Raw genomic sequence first — 19,280 nt, 5'->3', positions numbered from 1 at the left:
ACTACGAGGCGTCTATGGTGACTTCGTAAAATCTTAAGATAATATGCCGGCTCAGTCTTTTGGAGGTGCTCATAGGGATAGGGTGTGCGTGTGTACGTTCATAGGGATGAGTGCATGCGTGTTTATATGAGCGCTTGCGTCTGTACTATGTTAAAAATATATTTTATATTAATCAACATAGATTGTACGTTTTTGTCCCCAAAGGTTCATACATTTTTATTTCCTTTTTCGAGAAGAGGGCTAAAAGCCCCAGACACAGGTGCATGCATGCATCCAACAACGATGGAATTGTTTGGGACGACGTTGTCCCAGTGGAGGAATAATGTCCTCCCCGCCCTTACTCCGTTCCGTTAGTGTGCTTAGCACCGACGGAGGTCATGTGGAGGTGTGTCTTTGGCGGGTCTTCTGGGATATGGTCGGCTTTGGTCTCCAGTGAATTTGTCTAGATTTGACCGGCACTCGTGGTCTTCGGAGTTTTTACATGCCTTTTTGGCCGCTTCCTTCTCTGGGCCGGCGGTTTGCTACACAGACTGTGACTGCCAGTGTCTTCTGGTTTACATTGACGACTTTCCAACCACAGCTTCTACGCCCATGGGCTTAAAACAGTTTGCCCCACCAAGACGGAGACTTGGAGGCGGCAACGGGCTTTGCTGAGGATGCGCCGCCGATGTATGCAGGTGGAAGAACACTTTGACACCCCTAAGAATTAAATGTAATTTTATTTTTCTGTAAAGATGTGTTTGTAAGGACCTGTGATACTTAATATATGGCCTTAGTCTTTTCTGCGAAAAAAGACTATCTCGACAAACATTTAGACGGGGATGTAACATTGCTGTGCAGATGTCCATCACAGGATTCAAAGGTTATTTGACATGTTAATAAAGTGAAAAGTGACCAGACGGTTAGAGCATGTTTCATTTAATTTTGTAAATTCATAATATTTGTCCACTCATTACATTCTAGCTAGTTCACTCCAAGACATTCTTGTCCACCCAAATCAAACCCAACTGGCAATGACTGCTGGCCCGGATATGTTACTTATCATGTCAAAGAGTATCACAACGGTACTACTAATTTCAGTCTAAACTATAACTAAACATACAAAAGTAGTACTAGCACATAGCCATGTGTACTAGAACTATGAGAATGGAAAGACATCTGACCTGTGTCCAAAGAAAACATTGTGCAATCATGACAGTTAAGACCAAATCTAGTTGGTCCGACTACTTCTCTAATTAACTAATTGTGAGAAGACTAGGGTTAATTAATTTGTAGCACCCACCTGACCCTAACCTTGCTTGTTCAGGATGAGCACAAGAATGGAACAAATGTTAAATAATTAGTTGGTGAGAAGTTGACCACTGCTGCCTCTCATGCAGTGATGCAGCTGCTACACCTGACCTCGATTCACTCCTCCAAAAGAACCATATAATTGAAAAGTAGCACTACCAATTCTTCTGAACTTTTCGGTTAGACCAATCCACAAGAGGCAGTAACCCGGGGCCCTGTCTTGTTATATGCATGCTGGCCTTTTCAGTAGCAACGGGCAAATCATCTTCCATTATGGCCTTAGTTGTGTTATTTTATCGTGGAAATGTGCTGGAGAAGAGGCAATTATTCTGCAATTTCAGACTAGGTAAAGAGAAGAGAGGAGCTTAGCTTGTGTTTGCTAGTGCAATGGAATAGAGCCTAAAGGCTTCGTTTCAAGTGATAATGATGGGCTCAATTAGTGTTATCTGCTGGAGCGTCTCATGCAAGCAAGGCTTCTCGCTACAGGTCAAATCTAGGCCTGCACAATTGTTAGTCAGTACTAATACTGATTACTGCACAAGGGGAACTGGGCACGGTGTTAGGTAATTTAGGCAGACGATACGCTCCTGCCTCCTCCCGAGTCGCCCTCGTGTGGCGGCCGGGAGGCTCCCAGATCCCATCGCCCGGCCTCCCCTTCTCCTCCTCCTACTCCCTCGCCGCCGCCCGAGGGCGCGCCAGGGCGAAGCCTTGCCGTCGCCGGCGGCGGCGGGGACTCGGGGCTCTCCCGCTTGTGAGGGGCTGGCGCAGGCCGGCGCCCCTGGGCTGCGTGGAGTTCGGCCGGACGTCACGGCGGGGGTGGCGGCGCTCCGGCGATTCCGTACCTCCACGGCAGGCGGCTTCAAGGTCTGGGGCGTCGCGGTCGTCAGGAACGGCGGCGGCACGACCGGATCGGCGGCAGCACGGCCTGGTCAGGGCCCAGGCATGGGCTTGGTCTCTGGGTCGCGGTCGGCGCGGTGGCGGGTGCGACACATCGGCAGCTGGGTGGATATGCAGATTCCATCCTTGTTTGGTCCTGACGGCGCGGGCAACTTCGGGGAAAACCCTAGATCTCCTTGGGATCAAGCGATGGCGGTGCTTTTGCGTCATAGTCCCTCTTCAGGGCATCATTTTGGAGTTTGCTCGGTTGAAGGGACCAGCGACCCCGACGGCGCACGCCCAATGGCGCAAGTGCCGATGAAAATCGCGCCGACTACGATCATGGCGGACGATGGCGGCGTCTTGGATGTCATTTCCTTGTCGAGGCATCATCGTTGCAGTTTGCGTCATCAGGCTCGGGATGCTCCAGGGGAAACCCTAGATCTGGATCTCCCGGATCGGATGATGATGGCGTTCTCTGTATCGCTTTCCCTCCTGGGGGCATCGTTTTGGAGCAAGTGATGGATGGAGGTGGCAAGAGGAGGAGCGGTGTTACATCTACTGCAAGGCCGACGGCGGATCACGGCGGCATGGTGCTGCGGAGTTTCGGCGATGGGCGCGCGTGGGTGGACACACGCAGAATGGTGGCGTTGTCTGGCGTCGTGGTGGCGTCGACGGCAGGCCGGGCAAGGTTGATGCAGCAGTACAGCACTGAAGATGGATTGGTGGCAGGTGGCTGCGGCGGCTTCATACCCGGCAGGCGTCCTGGTTGAGGAGTTCGCCGGACTGGTGGGTGCCCATACCCGGCAGGCGTCCTGGTTGGGACCTCAGGTCTTAGATGTTAGGTTTGGCTGTGATGTCTGTTTGATATTGGGCCCAGACTATTACCATCCCTTTATCAACTGGATAGGAATAGCGACAGATGTTGCCTAGACGGTGGCTTTAGTCTTACTCTCGTATGACTTTGTAAGGTCTTGTGTGAATAATTAATAAAGTGACTAAATGCATCGTCCAGATGCAGAGGCCGGGGGTCCTTCTCCTTTAAAAAAACTAGTACTGATTACTGAACATCCATTTCAAAAGTACTACTGACTGAACATTATGATTTTATTTTGTCTTCATGGTTACCGGCTAAACTCTAGCTTCGCCACCATGCGCTCCGGTCGTACCACTGTCGTGATTGGTTATGCTAAGATTATCCACAGTGGAAGTAATATAGATGATAACATCACATTTATTTAGGCAAAATAGATGATGTGACATGTAATTAATAAGGAAAGAGAGGCATGTGGTAACATAACTAGTTACTATAACATCACATATATCAAGGAAAGATGAGTCTACAATATAATAAATGAAGTGATGCATGACATAACACATATGTTACTATCCACTGTGGAGGTAGTAACATAGATTAGTAACATATGCATGTTACTAGTCTAAGCTACTACCCATTATAACTAGTCTAATGGCGAAATGCCTCCCATAGCTTTGCTGGTCCATCTTGCCTTTGTCTTTGTACTATTATTAGCATAACTATCTCGAAAAGCTTCAAGTTTGTAACTTTATGGGGCGTGCCCGCCCTGCTTTGTGTTTGCTTGTGCCAAGAGGACAAGGAGATACACTCAACTGACTGTACTCCCTTCGTTCCTTTATACTTCGCCTTCGCATATAAGATTTATATTAAGTCAACTTTGTAAAGTTTGACCAAATTTTTATAGAAGAATATCAACATCTATAATACCAAGTATATATAATATGAAATTGTATTTTATAATGAATCTAAACAATATTGATTTGATACTGTGAATGTTGACATAGAGAAAAGTATGTTTTTCGTCCATCAAGTTCATCAAAAGTATACACTTGATCCCTCAACAAGTTTTAGGAGACATTTGGTCCCTCGAGTCTCAAAACTGGGTAAGTTTTCTTCAAAACCAGATTTGAGTGCAAAACTGTCCACATGGCGGCGTTTTTCTCTCTACTTCACTTGCCACGTAGGATGATGTTTGGTCAAACTGATGCCTTCCTCTCCGCCTCCTCTCTCTCTTCCCCGGCCGCCTTGCCGTCACCTTGACCACCAGCCTTGCCGACGGCCGGTCTGAGGTGGTCCCGTCCCCGGCTGCATCTCGCCTCACCTTCCCCCAACCTTGTAGTTCACCAGCAAGCATCTCCTGGCCATGAGGCAACGGACGTGGAGGTCGTGGTAGAAGACAACGAGCCCCTGCCCATATGGTCCCCGCCAGCTTGCTGCAGAGAAATCCGAGGTGGCGTGGTGCGCCAGCCAAAATGGGCCACCAAGCGCAAACGTTCGCGGATGCGTCGAGTCAGTGACCGAACAGGAGAGAGAAGAAAAAAGATGACTCAACCGGACCCCTCATATCATCCCTATACGTTCGGGTTAGCCGCACCCTCATATTGTGATCAAATATGGGATCACATGAGGGCTCGCGGACACGTCTCGACGCGTCCGGTCAGTCCGCCATGTAGGACGCAACCCACCCCATATACCACATTTTCTCTTTCTTTATTCTTTCTTTTCTTCTTCTCTTTTCATCTCGCCAATCAAATGAAAATGGCCGGGCATATAAAGGAGAAAATGATAAGCATGACTCCATGCATGGACAAATAGGGCTCAAAACGGACATGTTAGGACACAGGCAGGGAGCGTCCGCAGACGTTTTTGGGGCCGGATTTGCTAAATCCGGATGTAGATGCTCTTTACCTAAACCTTGGTCAGTTTTTTTATTTGTACACAGTGATATTTAAGTTTCAAATGTTACATGCATGTAGTTGTGTCCATCCTCTACGTGCATATTTTTTCGTATTTTTTGAAACTTGCGGAAAAGAAAATTTTGCCATACATTTGTTTCATTTCAGTATATGGAACAACCAGCGAGCTTTGGACTTCTGGTGCTTTGTACCCACAAAAGAGCAACGCTTTGGTGGTTTTTTTTTTTTGAAACTAAAGCTTTGGTGGTTGATCGTACTTGTAGAAGTTAAATGACATCGTAGAAAAACCACATATAATTAAGGAAGTTTCCTTTTTGGTGTGTACATGCAAGTGGTGTAGTGTCTCTTGGAGAGTGCTGCCATGCGTACGACTGTACATGTCTGATTTTCATACAACATAGCAGATCGAGCCGTTCTACTCCTGATCCAAACGGCAGCACACCACTAGATTAGGCACCGTATAAGGTCGGACAGAACAAAATCCTACGCAAAGTGGTTTCAATCTTGGAGGGATGATCGACGCTGGCTTTGCCGATCGCAGAGCTGGAAAGCTCGTCTCATGGCGGCCGTGAGTATGGACACTGGACAGGACAAAGCTAGAAGCAGAGCAGAGAGGTTCCAGCTACTAGCTATAGGAATCCATTTTTTGCTGTCCAGCTGCATGGCTCTGCGGCTTAATCGTAATCTATCTATCCGGGAAAAAACACTGCCATGATCCTCGCCATGCCGTCCAGGAACGAATCAGGTTCTGGTCATGGTCAGCAACAACAAAAATGCACCGATCCATCCACCAACCGGGCCGTATATATGCATCAGTGTCATTTTCCTCTGTTTCAGAAGCTGTGTTAATTGGTCGCAGACCAGAGCCCTGCATCGATCGATGTATACGGCTACACAGCTCCTGGCTCATGTCCGGCGACGATTTCGTCACCCGTGAGTTGAATTTGGGCGTGTGGACACCGTAGCGGCTGGGAAACAGTCCTGTGGTTGCTTTTTTTTTGGTAGGTCTGTCATGAAGATCTCGATTTCTTTCATTAAAGGGACATAAAAGAGTTACCTGATTAATCAGCAGAAAAACTGGACAAAGGCGTCACAACAAATCCGCAACTACAGGCCACCCAGTTGACATGACTACCCACACAAATACTCACAGCGTCAAGGAGAAAGTCCGGTCAATGTTGACAATCAGTATCATCGTCATCACTCCTCTACAAGCCCGTGACTCCGACTCCACCATCGACGACAACCAACGTAGCCCTCGCCCCGGCTTACGCTAAACTGTCAACAACACGAGTCGGCAACCAGTCAATTCTGACTCTGTCGACGAACATTGTAAGAGAAAAGCACGGAGTCTGTGCCGAGCAAGCACCGACATGAACCACACATCATGTGTCATTGTCACCGCGAAGGCTCCTCCTCAGCAGCTGAGACTTCATAAAGACATGGTGAGGCACAACAGCCGTCGAACGCGCCGGATGAAACTGACTACCAAACACGCTCAAAGCCACCATCGTCGCCAAGCAAGAGACTACACCACATCGATCCAGGGACGCCGCCCTAGCATCCCCGCAGCAAGCAACGACAAGACCAGCAAACAAAATCCACTCCAAAACGATGCCTCTGAGAAGGACAGCGACACCGGAGCGCCACCATTGTCCATTCTAGGAACCTAAAACTAGGTTTTTCCCCAGAGCGTGAGGAAGAAGGGCGTAGGCCCTCGAGCGACGACGCCTCCAAGAAGGTGTGTGGTTTCGTCAGGTGTCACGTCATCATATCGGCAAGTCAGAGCAAGGCTTTCGCCCAAGAAGCCAGATCGTCCTCTTCTCAAACCAGTTGGCAGGATGACCGACGCCTGAACCTCAACTCGCCAACCATCGGGGCAAAACACCTCTGCTAGCTACCAGGGGCATTTTAGTCCAAAATAAAGGCAAATGCCTTTGACCGTACGGTAAGATGACGGAAGGGCATTCGGGCGACCTAAAATTCTTTTTAAGGGCCAAAACTTAGTAGAGTCGGAAAGTAGGAGCAAAACCCATGGGTAAGAACCAACTAAGGGCAAGAATACAATTGTCCCTTATGTTAGCCCATGGGTAGGAACCGAAACATAGATTCAAAGGTAAGTCAAAGTTATGTTAGCCCATTATGTTACTTCCACACACATAGAAAAAAGCTAACAATTTGACTGTTGATGAAGCAAGTTTTAGTAGCTTGGTATGGAACACAATATTTAAGTTATTTTTGCGAAAAAGCGTGACTTATCATGTGGAACATTTTCTTTTTCTGTAGGCACTTGGAGGACAAAGTTTATAGAAAATGATGGAGATATAATAAAATAAGGGGAAATTGAAGAACAAATTCTTTGTAGAAAGATAATACTAAGGGGAATTACTGGAATGAGGCACGACAACCATGGATATCAGGCAATGCTTCAGAGTTCTTCTTCTAAGATATTATGTCATGCTTTTCAAGGAAAAGGGTGTTGCATGATCTAAAAAGACATCTGGCATATTTCTGACTTATAGCATATTCTTCAAAGAACTAACTTTTATGGTCAACTTTTATGACTTACTGTTCACAACAATTACTATAGTTGATCGGCTACAATAAAATGCTCAAAGTGATACATGGTGCAAATTAATGGACCTTAATATGATACTCACTTTGATCCATATTAATTGTCGCTGATTTAGTACACAATGATAATTAATATGGATCAGAGGGAATACAAAAATACATATTTAGAATGTGTTTAGTCTATGCAATTTAAGTGAACTTTGTAACAAACATACGTAAGACAGTCCTAATGTAAGTCATATTATTTTAGCGCTCAAAACATACTCTAAATTTAATTGTTTAATTTCAAACACATGTAACAACAGCTAAAACGTCATACAAACTCTAGCCACAGAAACAACACGCTGGCCATCGTGCAAATTCTTGTCAAATATACCTAAAGATCCTCAACGGTATAATATTCCGTGCGCATCCGCACATACATGTTTTGTTTCGCACCGCAAGTGGGTCCGGTCTATGGATACGAGTCTGGGCATGGTTTGAAACCGGTATCCCAAAACAAAACAAAAATCTGCTTATAGCTTTTTGATAGGATATTTGTACACAACATAATTGGACATTTTTTTCCCTCTTGAGTACGCACCGAAATGCATGTGGAAGCTGGAATTTGTTCGGAGCTTTTGTAAAGGTTGGTATGTTCGTTGCTGGAGAATGTCAGGTGCCAACCCTGCCGTGCAAGCCTCGAACGTGTGTGAGTTGTGAAACTTGTTTGCCTATATCCATCCAGTACTGGTCTTCATGGCCGGGCCAGGACACCTGCCCCGTGCCAACAGACAACGCTGGTGCACCTGTATCCATCGCCGTCGATCTGCTATAATAAAACTCATGATCTGCGGCGCCGGGTCACCAAAACTGCCGTAGAATAATCGTTTTAATTAATCTATTTACACCCTCTTGTCAGACTGTCAATTTCCTCTGCGTTTTTTTTACTACATGTGACAAGGGAGGAAGAGAACTAGATAAGCTAACGATTGGCATGTTGATTAGTACGTACGGATCGCCACGGCTGCACTAGGGGCGTGTTTGGTTGCCCGCATCGAGCCCAACCAGGCCCGCGCGGGAAGGGAGAGGCATGTTTGGTTGCCTGGTTTTTCTGTTGGGCTTGCATTGCACGCTCCTCAAAGCAGCCCAAAGCCTGGCTCGCTGGAAACCCTCGGATCGGCAGTTTCTCGCGAGCCAGGCTCAGTGCGGCGCGAGGTCGCACGGGCGGGAGCGAGGGGGATGGCGGGAGATGGAAATCTGGCGCGTCGTCCCGGCGCCAAATTAGCCTCACCCCCCTTTCGCTCGCTCACCCATAGCCACTGCCCCACTTTCTTCCCTACTGCCTCACCACCGGCGGCGGATGCGATTTCAGATCTGCGCTATAGGCGGCGGCAGAAGAGGCGGCGGTGTTTGCGGCGGATCTGGTGCTGCCCTTGCTGTTGGCCACCGTCTGTGCCATGGCTCCCCCTACGCCGTCCTCGTCTCCGATGCCGGTAAGCAGCACCCCCTCCCCCTTGTTAGCTCAGTGGTTAGGCCGTTAAGCTAGGTGTAGGATCGATTTCCCACTGAACGAACCGTCGATGTCGACTAGGTTATGGACGCATGGATGAGGCTGATAATCCAGGCAGCAGCACTGATTAGTGTGATTCAGGCATGGGTCATGTTCATGCACCAGAGAGTTGTTCGTCGTGCTGGGAGACCTTTGCTCCACTATGGTCCATTCTTTCCCCAGGAACAGGAGAGGATCCAAAATCTGAACTACATCTACAACTGCAATGACGTCGAGGCTCTGTGGATGCTTAGAATGAAAAGAGCACCATTTGCCAGGCTTGTCGAGACCTTCAGGAGCAGGGGGCTGTTACAATATAGCATCAACACCAGTGTAGAAGAGCAAGTGGCGATGTTCCTCCATGTTGTTGGCCATAACCAGAGGTTCAGGGTCATTCACAACACGTTCAGGAGGTCAACGGAGACCATCTCTAGGTACTTCAAGCAGGTGCTTTATGCTGTTGGGGAGCTTAGAGAAGAGATGATCAGGAGACCATCTGGCCAGACACCACCCAAGATTCGTGGAAGCCCAAGATGGTATCCATACTTCAAGGTGAGCATTGACAATATACACTTTTCATGGCTTCATATGCTTGTATTGTTCAAGTTGAGAACTAACACGGGCTTGTGATGCCATTTTCAGGATTGCATTGGGGCAATAGATGGTACTCATGTCACTGCCAGAGTTCCTAGGTCACAGTCTGCAGCATACAGGGGGAGGAAGCACTACACAAGCCAGAATGTGCTTGCTGCTGTTGACTTTGATCTGAAGTTCACATATGTGCTGGCTGGCTGGGAGGGGTCAGTGCATGATGCTAACATTCTCACTGACAACATGAGTCGACCTGATGGGACCAACATCCCCGACGGCAAGTTCTACCTTGGAGATGCTGGCTATGCATGTCGGCCGGGTATTCTTCCACCCTTCAGGAAAACAAGGTACCATCTCAACGAGTTCTCTGGTAGGAACTATCCTAGGACTGCACAGGAGCTGTTTAATCTCAGACACTCCAGCCTTAGAGTAACTGTTGAGAGGGCATTTGGAGCTCTGAAGAATAGGTTTAAGATCCTGGATCAGAAGCCATTCCACCCATACCCCACTCAGGTTAAGCTAGTTCTTGCTTGTTGTATTCTGTATAACTGGATCCTCCAGTGGGGCTTTGATGAACACGTGCCTGAGGAGGAAGATGTCGAGCCTGACGATGTTGTTACTTCCGGCCATGGTGTGGAGGCATTTGACAATGACGCTTGGAAGAACAAAAGGTTGGAGTGGGCGATGTGGCTTAACAGAGGTCAGTGCAGGATTTGAAGAAGATGGAAGAAGAACAAGAAGCAGCAGTAGCAGAAGCAGCAGCTGAAGTAGAAGCAGAAACAGAAGAAGAGGAGAGGAAGAGGAAGATCTGGTAGCACCGATGAACTATCCCCTATTTAGCCAATGGCTCTTAATAATTTGAACTGTCATTTGATAGTAGTTAGGATGAACTGTCATTTGTTTAAGTAGATGGCGCTACATGTTCAGATTCTATGTGGTAAGCTCACCACTAGTTACAAGTGGTGACAACACCTTACACTACAAAAAAATACACTTCCGTGATGATACGTGTTTGTCACAGTAGGTCGTGTTTTTTGTCATGCATGTACATCCATGACAAATTTATGACAGAATCAAGATAGTCATACCTGTGCTGTCGTAGAAGTGTTCCATGACATTACCAAAATTATCATCACGGAAGTGTCCACTTCCATGACGATAAATCGCGCGTCACAGAAGTGCTTTCATCAAGGGTGACCGACACGTGGCATCCACTGTAATGGAACGCCGTTAAGCTATCGGGTCGGGTTTTGGATCCGATAACCCGTTAACAGCCCCGACCAATGGGGATTTTCCACGTGTAAAATCATCATTGGCTGGAGGAAACACGTGTCGGCTCATCGTTGGGACAGATGTCATCCACTCATTGGACAGAAGGCGCCTATGATACGTCGACACGTGGCACGGCCCAACAGAGGCCCATTCCTGTGAAAAGGCTGGCCTGTTTTACTTGGTCAAAAGGTGGCGGGCCGGCCCATGGAAAGCCTGTTAACGACATGTTCGCATATAGCCCATTTACAGCCCGCTAACCCAAGGCCCGTTATGCCCTATCCGAATTAGGCCCAGTAGCGTCATCTGGGCCATCCAATATGATTCCAGCCCGTTTTCACTTCTGGCCCATGTATGGCCCATGACGTCTTTCGGCCCATATGAGGCCCTATGTAACTCTTGGCCTATTAACGGCCCGTGGTGAAACTGGCCCGTAATGAACAGTGTATCACTTTACACCCATTAACGGCCCGTGGTGAAACTGGCCCGTAATGAACAGTGTATCACTTTATACCCATTAACGGCCCGTTATTCCGTTGGGCCGTTTCCAGCCCATGTTATCTTTCGGCCTTCTCAGAGCCCATTTATTCTTGGGCTCATTTCCAGCATTCGTTTACTTACGGCCCGTTACTGTCATTTTCTGCTTGTGGGCCAAATTCAGCCTGTGGTTACAGTCGGCCCGTTTGTGGTCCGTTAATACGTTGGGTCGTTTTCATAGCGTCATCAAATACGGCCTATTAACGATGGCCCGTTATGGTCGGCCCATGAACGGACGATTCCAACTCTAGCCCGTTTACGGCCATAATGCAGCCTGTTATTGGCCCATGTTTGGCCAATCGATCATACGGCCCGTATAAGGCCCATTGATGATACGGCCCGTAGAAGGCCCATTGTTTCTACGGCCCGTAGAAGGCCCATTGTTTCTACGGCCCGTAGAAGGCCCATTGTTTCTATGGCCCATAGAAGGCCTACTGTTTCTATGGCCCGTAGAAGGCCCACAGTTTCTAGGGCCCGTAGGAGGCCCAGTGTCACTACAGTAAATATTAGCCCATGGTTATTGTGGCCTAGTTTTAAAAATAGGTTATTGCAGCCACTAGCAAACCGCGGAAAAAGAACTACACTGACTACAAGCAAAAAAATAAACAAGACAACAAGGAAATAAATAAGCAAGCAACTTATGCTAGGCTATCACGGCTATTACACATATTACATCCACTGGGCATCAAAGTTCGCCACCAGTGCAAATATAGGGAACAAAGCAGCATATAAACGCCGCAGCAAAACAAGTCCAGAACTGAAACCACTTCAGAAGAGTTCAAGAAACAATATCCTGGGTACCCATAATGCTGGCAAGATGCTTAGCAAGCTTATTAACTTTCTCTTGTTTGGCGCTTAAATCCTCCAGCGCTTGCTGTTGCACAAGAAAGTACGCATCTGAATTCTGCAGGGACTTCCTCAGTCCTTCGGCTTCTTGCCGTAGCACAGCTGACTGATGCCTTTCAGCTTGTAGCTGAGACTGAAGAAGTCGAAGTGATTCAGGCAGCGAGTTCGAAGAGCTTGTGCCAGCAGTACTGGCCAGTAACTCGAACAGTACATCAATGCAGGACTGTGGGGTTTTCTCACTGTCTACAAGATCGTTTTTATCACCTTTCTTGGAGACCAACAGAGTTGTCTCACTATCTTGAACCTTATCTGCATTACTTTCTCTACCATTGCATAGTGGGGTGCTCTTCTCCAATATTATGTTTGCATACTACAAGAGAAACAAGCAGACACATCACAGGTTTAGCTTGTAGTATACGAAACTCATTTTGGTAAACCAGTTCAGTAGTAAGGTGGACAGGATAACAGTATGAAACAAACATATATCTATGTACTATGGTCACTGTGTTGTCCATATCATTCTAGTTTATGTTCCCTAATCAAGATAGAGACACAGTTCAACTCATATATTTTTAAGACACAGCAGCATAGACAGAATATAAGTGTGAGAAACTACACAGCATTGGCAGCACTTGTAATGTGCATCACATGAGAACATAATTGTTTATACAACTTAAACTGAAATCAACATAGAGCAACAAGTTAGAACAGCAATCCAGTTAAATAAATAGGTTTAAAACATACCTGTTGCGCCACTGGAGTTTCAATTGGATCCTTCAAATTCGAAATAGTTGGTATGAGTAAATACAGTGATGCAACGGCAAAGGAGTATGGACCATAGCTACGGAATCCGACCTGAGAACAATTGCTCTTCTGATTTAAACGTGGAGTTTGGGTTAGCTGTGGTGGTCTTCGTGCTTTGGGCACTGCAGTAGCTTTACAAACTGCTCGTGTGGGAGTACTCTGTGGTGGACATGGTGCTTTGTCAACTATAAGTGGGTTACTATCCACTGGGGTTGCGGTTAGATGGGTTGTAGCTGGTTCTCTACCCAACGGTGTAAGTGTGCAATCTGAAAGAGTCTCGATTATGTGTGGTGGGGCTAGTTTGTGGGCCAGTACAACCATGGTTCTATCTGCATCGACGGGTAGCACTATCTTTTGTGAATAACGGGTTTTTGCTCCCTTAGATACTGCCACCACCCCCTCCAATTCAAATGGCTGATAAACAAGAAAAGAAATTGAACGTACAGACATTGTATGATAGACAGATGTGGTAATTCACATATATGTTGTCCAACCAAACAGGACAGCATGACACAATTTCACATATATGATGCCTAACTAAACAGGATAGCATGACACAGTTTAAGATATATGATGGATAACTTAACAGGATATAATGGCATAATTCAACATGTGATGAGTACCTAAACAGGATGACATGACAAAACTATCTGATGTCTTTCTAAAATAGGTTGGGATGAAATAACTCACATACATGTTGTCTAAGTATACAGGATGGCATGATATAATTGACATAATTGATTCATATACTAAGCAGCTGGCACTCGCATGTATGATCTCTAAACTAAGCAGATAAAATTCAATATTGTGCATATGATGTCTAAACTAAGCAATGGAAGACACCATATGCATCATATGAGAAATATAAACATTGCAACTTAGAGCATACACCTCAGGTGGGATATAGGACTGGTCATCTGTCTCTGAATCCTCCTCTGAGGAGCTCCCTGTAACCATCGAGATATATGCTTCAACAGGTACCATTGCCTGCTCTGAAGACCTTGTTTTCACTCCAGATTTTTCCATAACCGGCTCAAATGGCTGATACACATGAAGAGTAGTTCAATATACACAGATTGTCGACAAATGGAATACGTAATGAAAAAAAGGATGGCATGAGATAATTCACATATATGATGCCTGGCTCCATGGCGGTGCATAATTCACATATATGATAACTGGCTGAAAAACATGGCATTGCATAATTCACATATCTGATATAGAAAGCAAACAGGAGGCATTCACACAAAGCATGTCTAATCTAAGCAGATGGCATGGCAATGCAAGACACCATATGCATGATATGAGCAATATAACCCAGCCAAGTTAGAGCATGCACCTCGGGGGAGGGGGGGAATACGACTGGTCATCTCTCTCTGAATCCTCCTCTGAGGAGCTATATGTAACCAGCAAGAAATCTACATCGACAGGTAGCACTGACTGCTTACAAGACCTTGTTTTCACTCCAGATTTTCCCATGACCGACTCAAATGGCTGATGCACAGGAAGAGTAGATGAATGTATAAACATTGTTGACAAATGGAATACATTATGGAAAAAATATGGCACAATACAATTCACATATACGATGACTGGCTAAACAGGATGGCATTGCATGATTCACGTATATGATGCCTGACTAAAGAAGATGGCATTGCATAATTCCCATATACTCCCTCCGTTCCTAAATATTTGTCTTTTTAGAGATTTCAAATGGACTACCACATAAGGATGTATATAGACATATTTTAGAGTGTAGATTCACTCATTTTGTTCCGTATGTAGTCACTTGTTGAAATCTCTAAAAAGACAAATATTTAGGAATGGTGGGAGTATGAGATAGAAACCAAACAGGTGGCATTCACACAAAGCAAATCTAAACTAAGCTGATGACATATAAGATGTATAATGTAAGCAATGCAAGGCGCCATATGCATGATATGACCAACATCAGCATGCCAGGTTAGAGCAAACACCTCAGGTGGTAAACAGGCGTGGTCGGCTCCTTCTGAATCTCCATCTAAACAGTTATCTTCCTCTGGAATACAATCTGGAAATGCAGGAGGGGGGCCACTTCGCCCACCATGGAGCGGCGTCTGCATGACATTATATTCGCACGCAACGGTCTTCTCTTTTTCTCTACATATTCAGTACGATTGTGTACAATATCTGACATGCATAATAAAAAAATAGTTAGATTTTGTAAGGCCTAAGGGGTGCATGCAAAAATCAAGGCTGATGGTAGCAAACGAGTGGATGGATCCAAAACTAATGATAGCAGGTAGATTATAGCTTCAGTTTAAAAAGATAGACAATGGATCATCTATTGTTTGTTGCCCACCCAACATGAACCACATAGAAGACCCCAGATGAACCAGATAGTAGATAGATACTATTCGTTGCTGGCTCGATATGAGACCCATGGGCAATTCAAAACTCAAGATTGAACGATAAAGTAGCAGGTAATAATAACCGATGTATAACGTAAGCAAACACGAAAGACTGCGACCTCTCTTCCGGAACTGTGTAGTCCTCAGGTTCATCTGCTCAGTCGATGATGGTAATGCAGTTGGTGTGGCTGCCGGCAACGGGGAAGATGATCTGAGGCGGCGAAAGGAAGTCTGCAGGGGGGATCTCTGCTGCAGTGAACGCTTCTGTCGATGGTGCACGTCAGGTGGGGTGGATGACGGCACGACAGGAGCAGGACATAACACATAGAGTTTTCTTTGACGCCTATCTGTAAATGAAGTAAATCTCTAAGGGCTCCTTAGAATTGGAGGATTCTATAAACGCAAGGACAGGAAAAACACAGGAATAGGATAGGAATGCACGTGCAAAACAGAGCATTTGGAAACATAGGATTTTAATCAACCTGGGTATTTGGCTCACATGAATTGGAAGAACAGAGGAATGGAGAAACAAAGTGATGCGATGAGTGTACAACCTCTTTGGCATAGCCTTGTGGACCTCAGCATCATTGGGTTGGACGTGGAGGATGGTGATGATGCTGGTGTGACTGTCGGAGGCGGGGAAGAAGATCCGAGGCCTCTGGAAACGGCGCCGAGGGTACTGCTCCGCTGTGATGGACGGTTCCGTCGTTGGAGCAGCTCCGCTAAGGTGTACGGCGACGAGGCTGAAGCATGACAAGACAGACAATGTTAATCTGAAGTGGGACCCCAATATCATCTACAATAGATGATGTAAAATACATCACCAAAAAGTGCTAGATGTAAAACGCATCAGCCGTGCCACGGCCGCTTCGACAGATGTTGTAAGTACTGTTCACTCTGAACTTAACTGAAGAAAATGAACTTCACAGTCGAAACTGAATTTTACTGTCGAAACTGATTGAACTAGTAACAGAGCATTGCAATAGATGTTTAGGGCGTTCGAGCACTAGTAGCAGAGAAGCAGTGATCTAAATCACCAGACGCTCGAGCAGGGAACGCACTAGCAGAGAGCAAGTTGTGCAGTAGCACCGCGAGCGAGTGCTAAAGCAGCAACTCCTGTAGCTGCCGGAGGTCGTGCAGCAGCAGCAGCAGCGCAAGCGAGAGCAAGAGCAGAGCAACAGCACGAATGAAAGCAGGAGCAGTGCAGCAGCGCGACCGACAGCATGAACAGAGCCGCAGGGCGAGCGAGAGCCGGAGCAGCTGCAGCTAGTGCCGTTGTGGAAGTCGCCGCCGAGGAAGCAACGACATGGGGGAGAGACGCCGTGGATGATGTGGCCGGCGACGGCGCCGTCGATGGAGACACGCCATGTCTGCTCGGTATCGAGCACCGGAAGCCCCGTGTGATTGAATAAAAGATAAAATGCAGCGGTGAGTGCAGAACCTCCTTGGTGGCGCCGAGTTGGCCTCGGCTTCATCGGAGGAATTGGTGAGGGTGCTGCGGTTTTGGTGGGGCAGGTCAAGACAGCGCTGTGGGGATTGAGGTGGCACGATAGACGAGGCGAACGTCGGGGCAGCTCCTTGGAGGTGGAGGACGGGGCGGCTGATCCGGCGGGACGACGAGATCGACAACGGATCCTCATCCGGTGCGGTGGATGAGGGACGGCGAGCTGTTGCGGTGGACGACGTAGTCGGGGAAGAGTCTCCGGCTGGGCGGCGGTCGGGAGGCCGGCGGAGTAGCGTGGGGTTTCGCGGGTTTTGGCGGCCTCGGTGTATGAATGGGGGGGCGAAGGGGAGGGGGGAGCCAAGCTTAGGGACGCGCTTGTCTGAAATGTAGGGTAAGTTACCAGCGTACCCCCATCGGTTTTGACACCGCGACGTGGAGCTTCATTTCCGGCTGAGGGGTAGAAGGGGGATTTCGCGTGTCTGGGCTGCGGGAGTGATTTCGGATGAGGAGGGAGTTCTCACGCGCGTCCAAATTTCGGGATAACAAGGCGCGGCGCGGGTTGAAGAAGCGGGAGTTTCAAAGCAGGTGAGACAAAAGATACTCGAGCTTGAAAATTTTGGGATAACAAGGTGCGGATTCCTTGTTCGGCAGAACAAACTTAACGTGTAAAAAAACAATTCATACAAGACACAAGAGAGTCATGTCCCCTTTTACTATATTGCTATAGATGCCATTGAAAAAACTACAAGAAAAATGTAAAAAAAATCGGGAGAACAAGATTACCCTGCACAGTACCAAATCGATTCGCACTTCCCTCAACAACAACAAAAAACAAATCAATTCCCACCAAAGAAAGAGTAATGTACCTTTTTATATGATTACAGATGCCATGATCTCGAATTTCAATTTTGGAATCCACGTTATGTTGAATTCAAATATATCGTTAGGTGACCTTGCGGTTTATAATTGATATAGTCATACATTTTGATCTTCCATCATATATGAACATTTTACTCCACCATGTGAACATATATATTGTCGTCTACCATATGGACTAAATTTGATCAATTTTCCTTATTTGAATACGATGGTTGTCAAGTTATACAATAATTTAAATATTATCTTGATAACAAAAAATACATATAGCAGTAATCATATTTCACTATGAACTACATGTACCATACGCTCTCCAATTCAAATATTTGTATCCATTTTATGTTGAATTCAAATCATAGTACATTATTGGTCTAGGTAGCGAGATGTTTGGGATAATCTAAACCCTGTTTTCATACGTATAATTTTTGGCTGAATTGGGACAAGTTTTGGTATAAGCCTTTTGCAAAACCGGAGATTCTCTCAACAAGCCTCGTGGTTCCGAGAGAGAACGTGTCACCTTTGTGTGCGAAACGATATACGCTGCCTTCCCCTTGATTTTATTTACAGAGGCAACATAGAACTATATGAGTGCCCTGTTAAATTTTCGAATTATTTCGGGTTCATTTGGCCTTTTTATACATTAATTGAGTTTCTAGACTTTTAATGTGCATAATCTAAATATGAATTGCATGCACATGCTCCGGTGCACCAAAGTGGGTTGAAAAATCACATGTGTGTCCTTGGTTGAATTTCTAGGTCCCATGGAAGAAATGAGAATGAAATTCAAACATCTGGGCGTCATGACTCGGCCGAGAACATCGAGAAACTTTGATTTTAAATTCATGTAAATCCAAAACTCGCCTGGAAATCATGAAACTTGGCATGGTGTCATGTCATGGCACTAACATGTTGTGGTAAAAAATTGGGCCGATTTGGAAGCTCGTGGTTCTAAGAGGGAACGTGCCACCTTTGAGTGTGAAACGATATACGCTGCCCCCCCCCCCTTGAGTTTCTTAACAAAGGCAACATAGAACTACATTAGTGCCCTGTTAAATTTTGGAATTATTCCGGGTTTGTTTGTCGTTTTTTATACATTAATTGAGTTTCTGGTCATTTAATGTGCATAAGTCAAATTTGAACTACAAGCACATGCTCTCGTGCACCAAAGTTGGTTCGAAATTCACATTTGTGTCCTCGGGTGAATTTCTAGGTCCCATGCAAGAAATGAGAATAAAATTAAAACATCTGGGCATCGTGGCTCGGCCGAGAACATTGAGAAACTTGGTTTTAAAATTCTTGTAAATCCAAAACACGTCTGAAAATCATGAAACTTGGCATGGATGTCATGTCATGGTACTACCATGTTGTGGTAAAAAAATTGGCCGAATAGGAACAGATTTTGGTATAAGCTTCTTGCAAACCGAAGCTTCTCTCAAGAAGGCTCGTGGTTCTGAGAGGGAACGTGCCACCTTTGAGTGCGAAACGATATACGTTGCCCCCCTTGAGTTTATTTACAAAG

General features: G+C 46.2%; 1 protein-coding gene across 1 annotated transcript in view; it reads left to right on the top strand.

The window, feature by feature from the left end:
• Positions 1–9,061: 9,061 nt before the first annotated feature.
• Positions 9,062–19,280, top strand: part of LOC120967196 (uncharacterized) — a 44,598-nt gene continuing 34,379 nt past the window's right edge. The window contains exons 1-2 of the mRNA XM_073502203.1: positions 9,062–9,556; positions 9,647–10,266. Coding sequence (XP_073358304.1) covers positions 9,062–9,556; positions 9,647–10,266 — 1,115 coding nt within the window. The remainder of the gene's footprint in view (positions 9,557–9,646; positions 10,267–19,280) is intronic.

The sequence above is a fragment of the Aegilops tauschii genome, chromosome 6 (genome assembly GCF_002575655.3).
Source record: "Aegilops tauschii subsp. strangulata cultivar AL8/78 chromosome 6, Aet v6.0, whole genome shotgun sequence".
Taxonomy (NCBI): Eukaryota; Viridiplantae; Streptophyta; class Magnoliopsida; order Poales; family Poaceae; genus Aegilops; species Aegilops tauschii.
The sequence above is the reverse complement of the archived record's forward strand: the minus strand, read 5'-3'. Positions and strand labels throughout refer to the sequence as shown.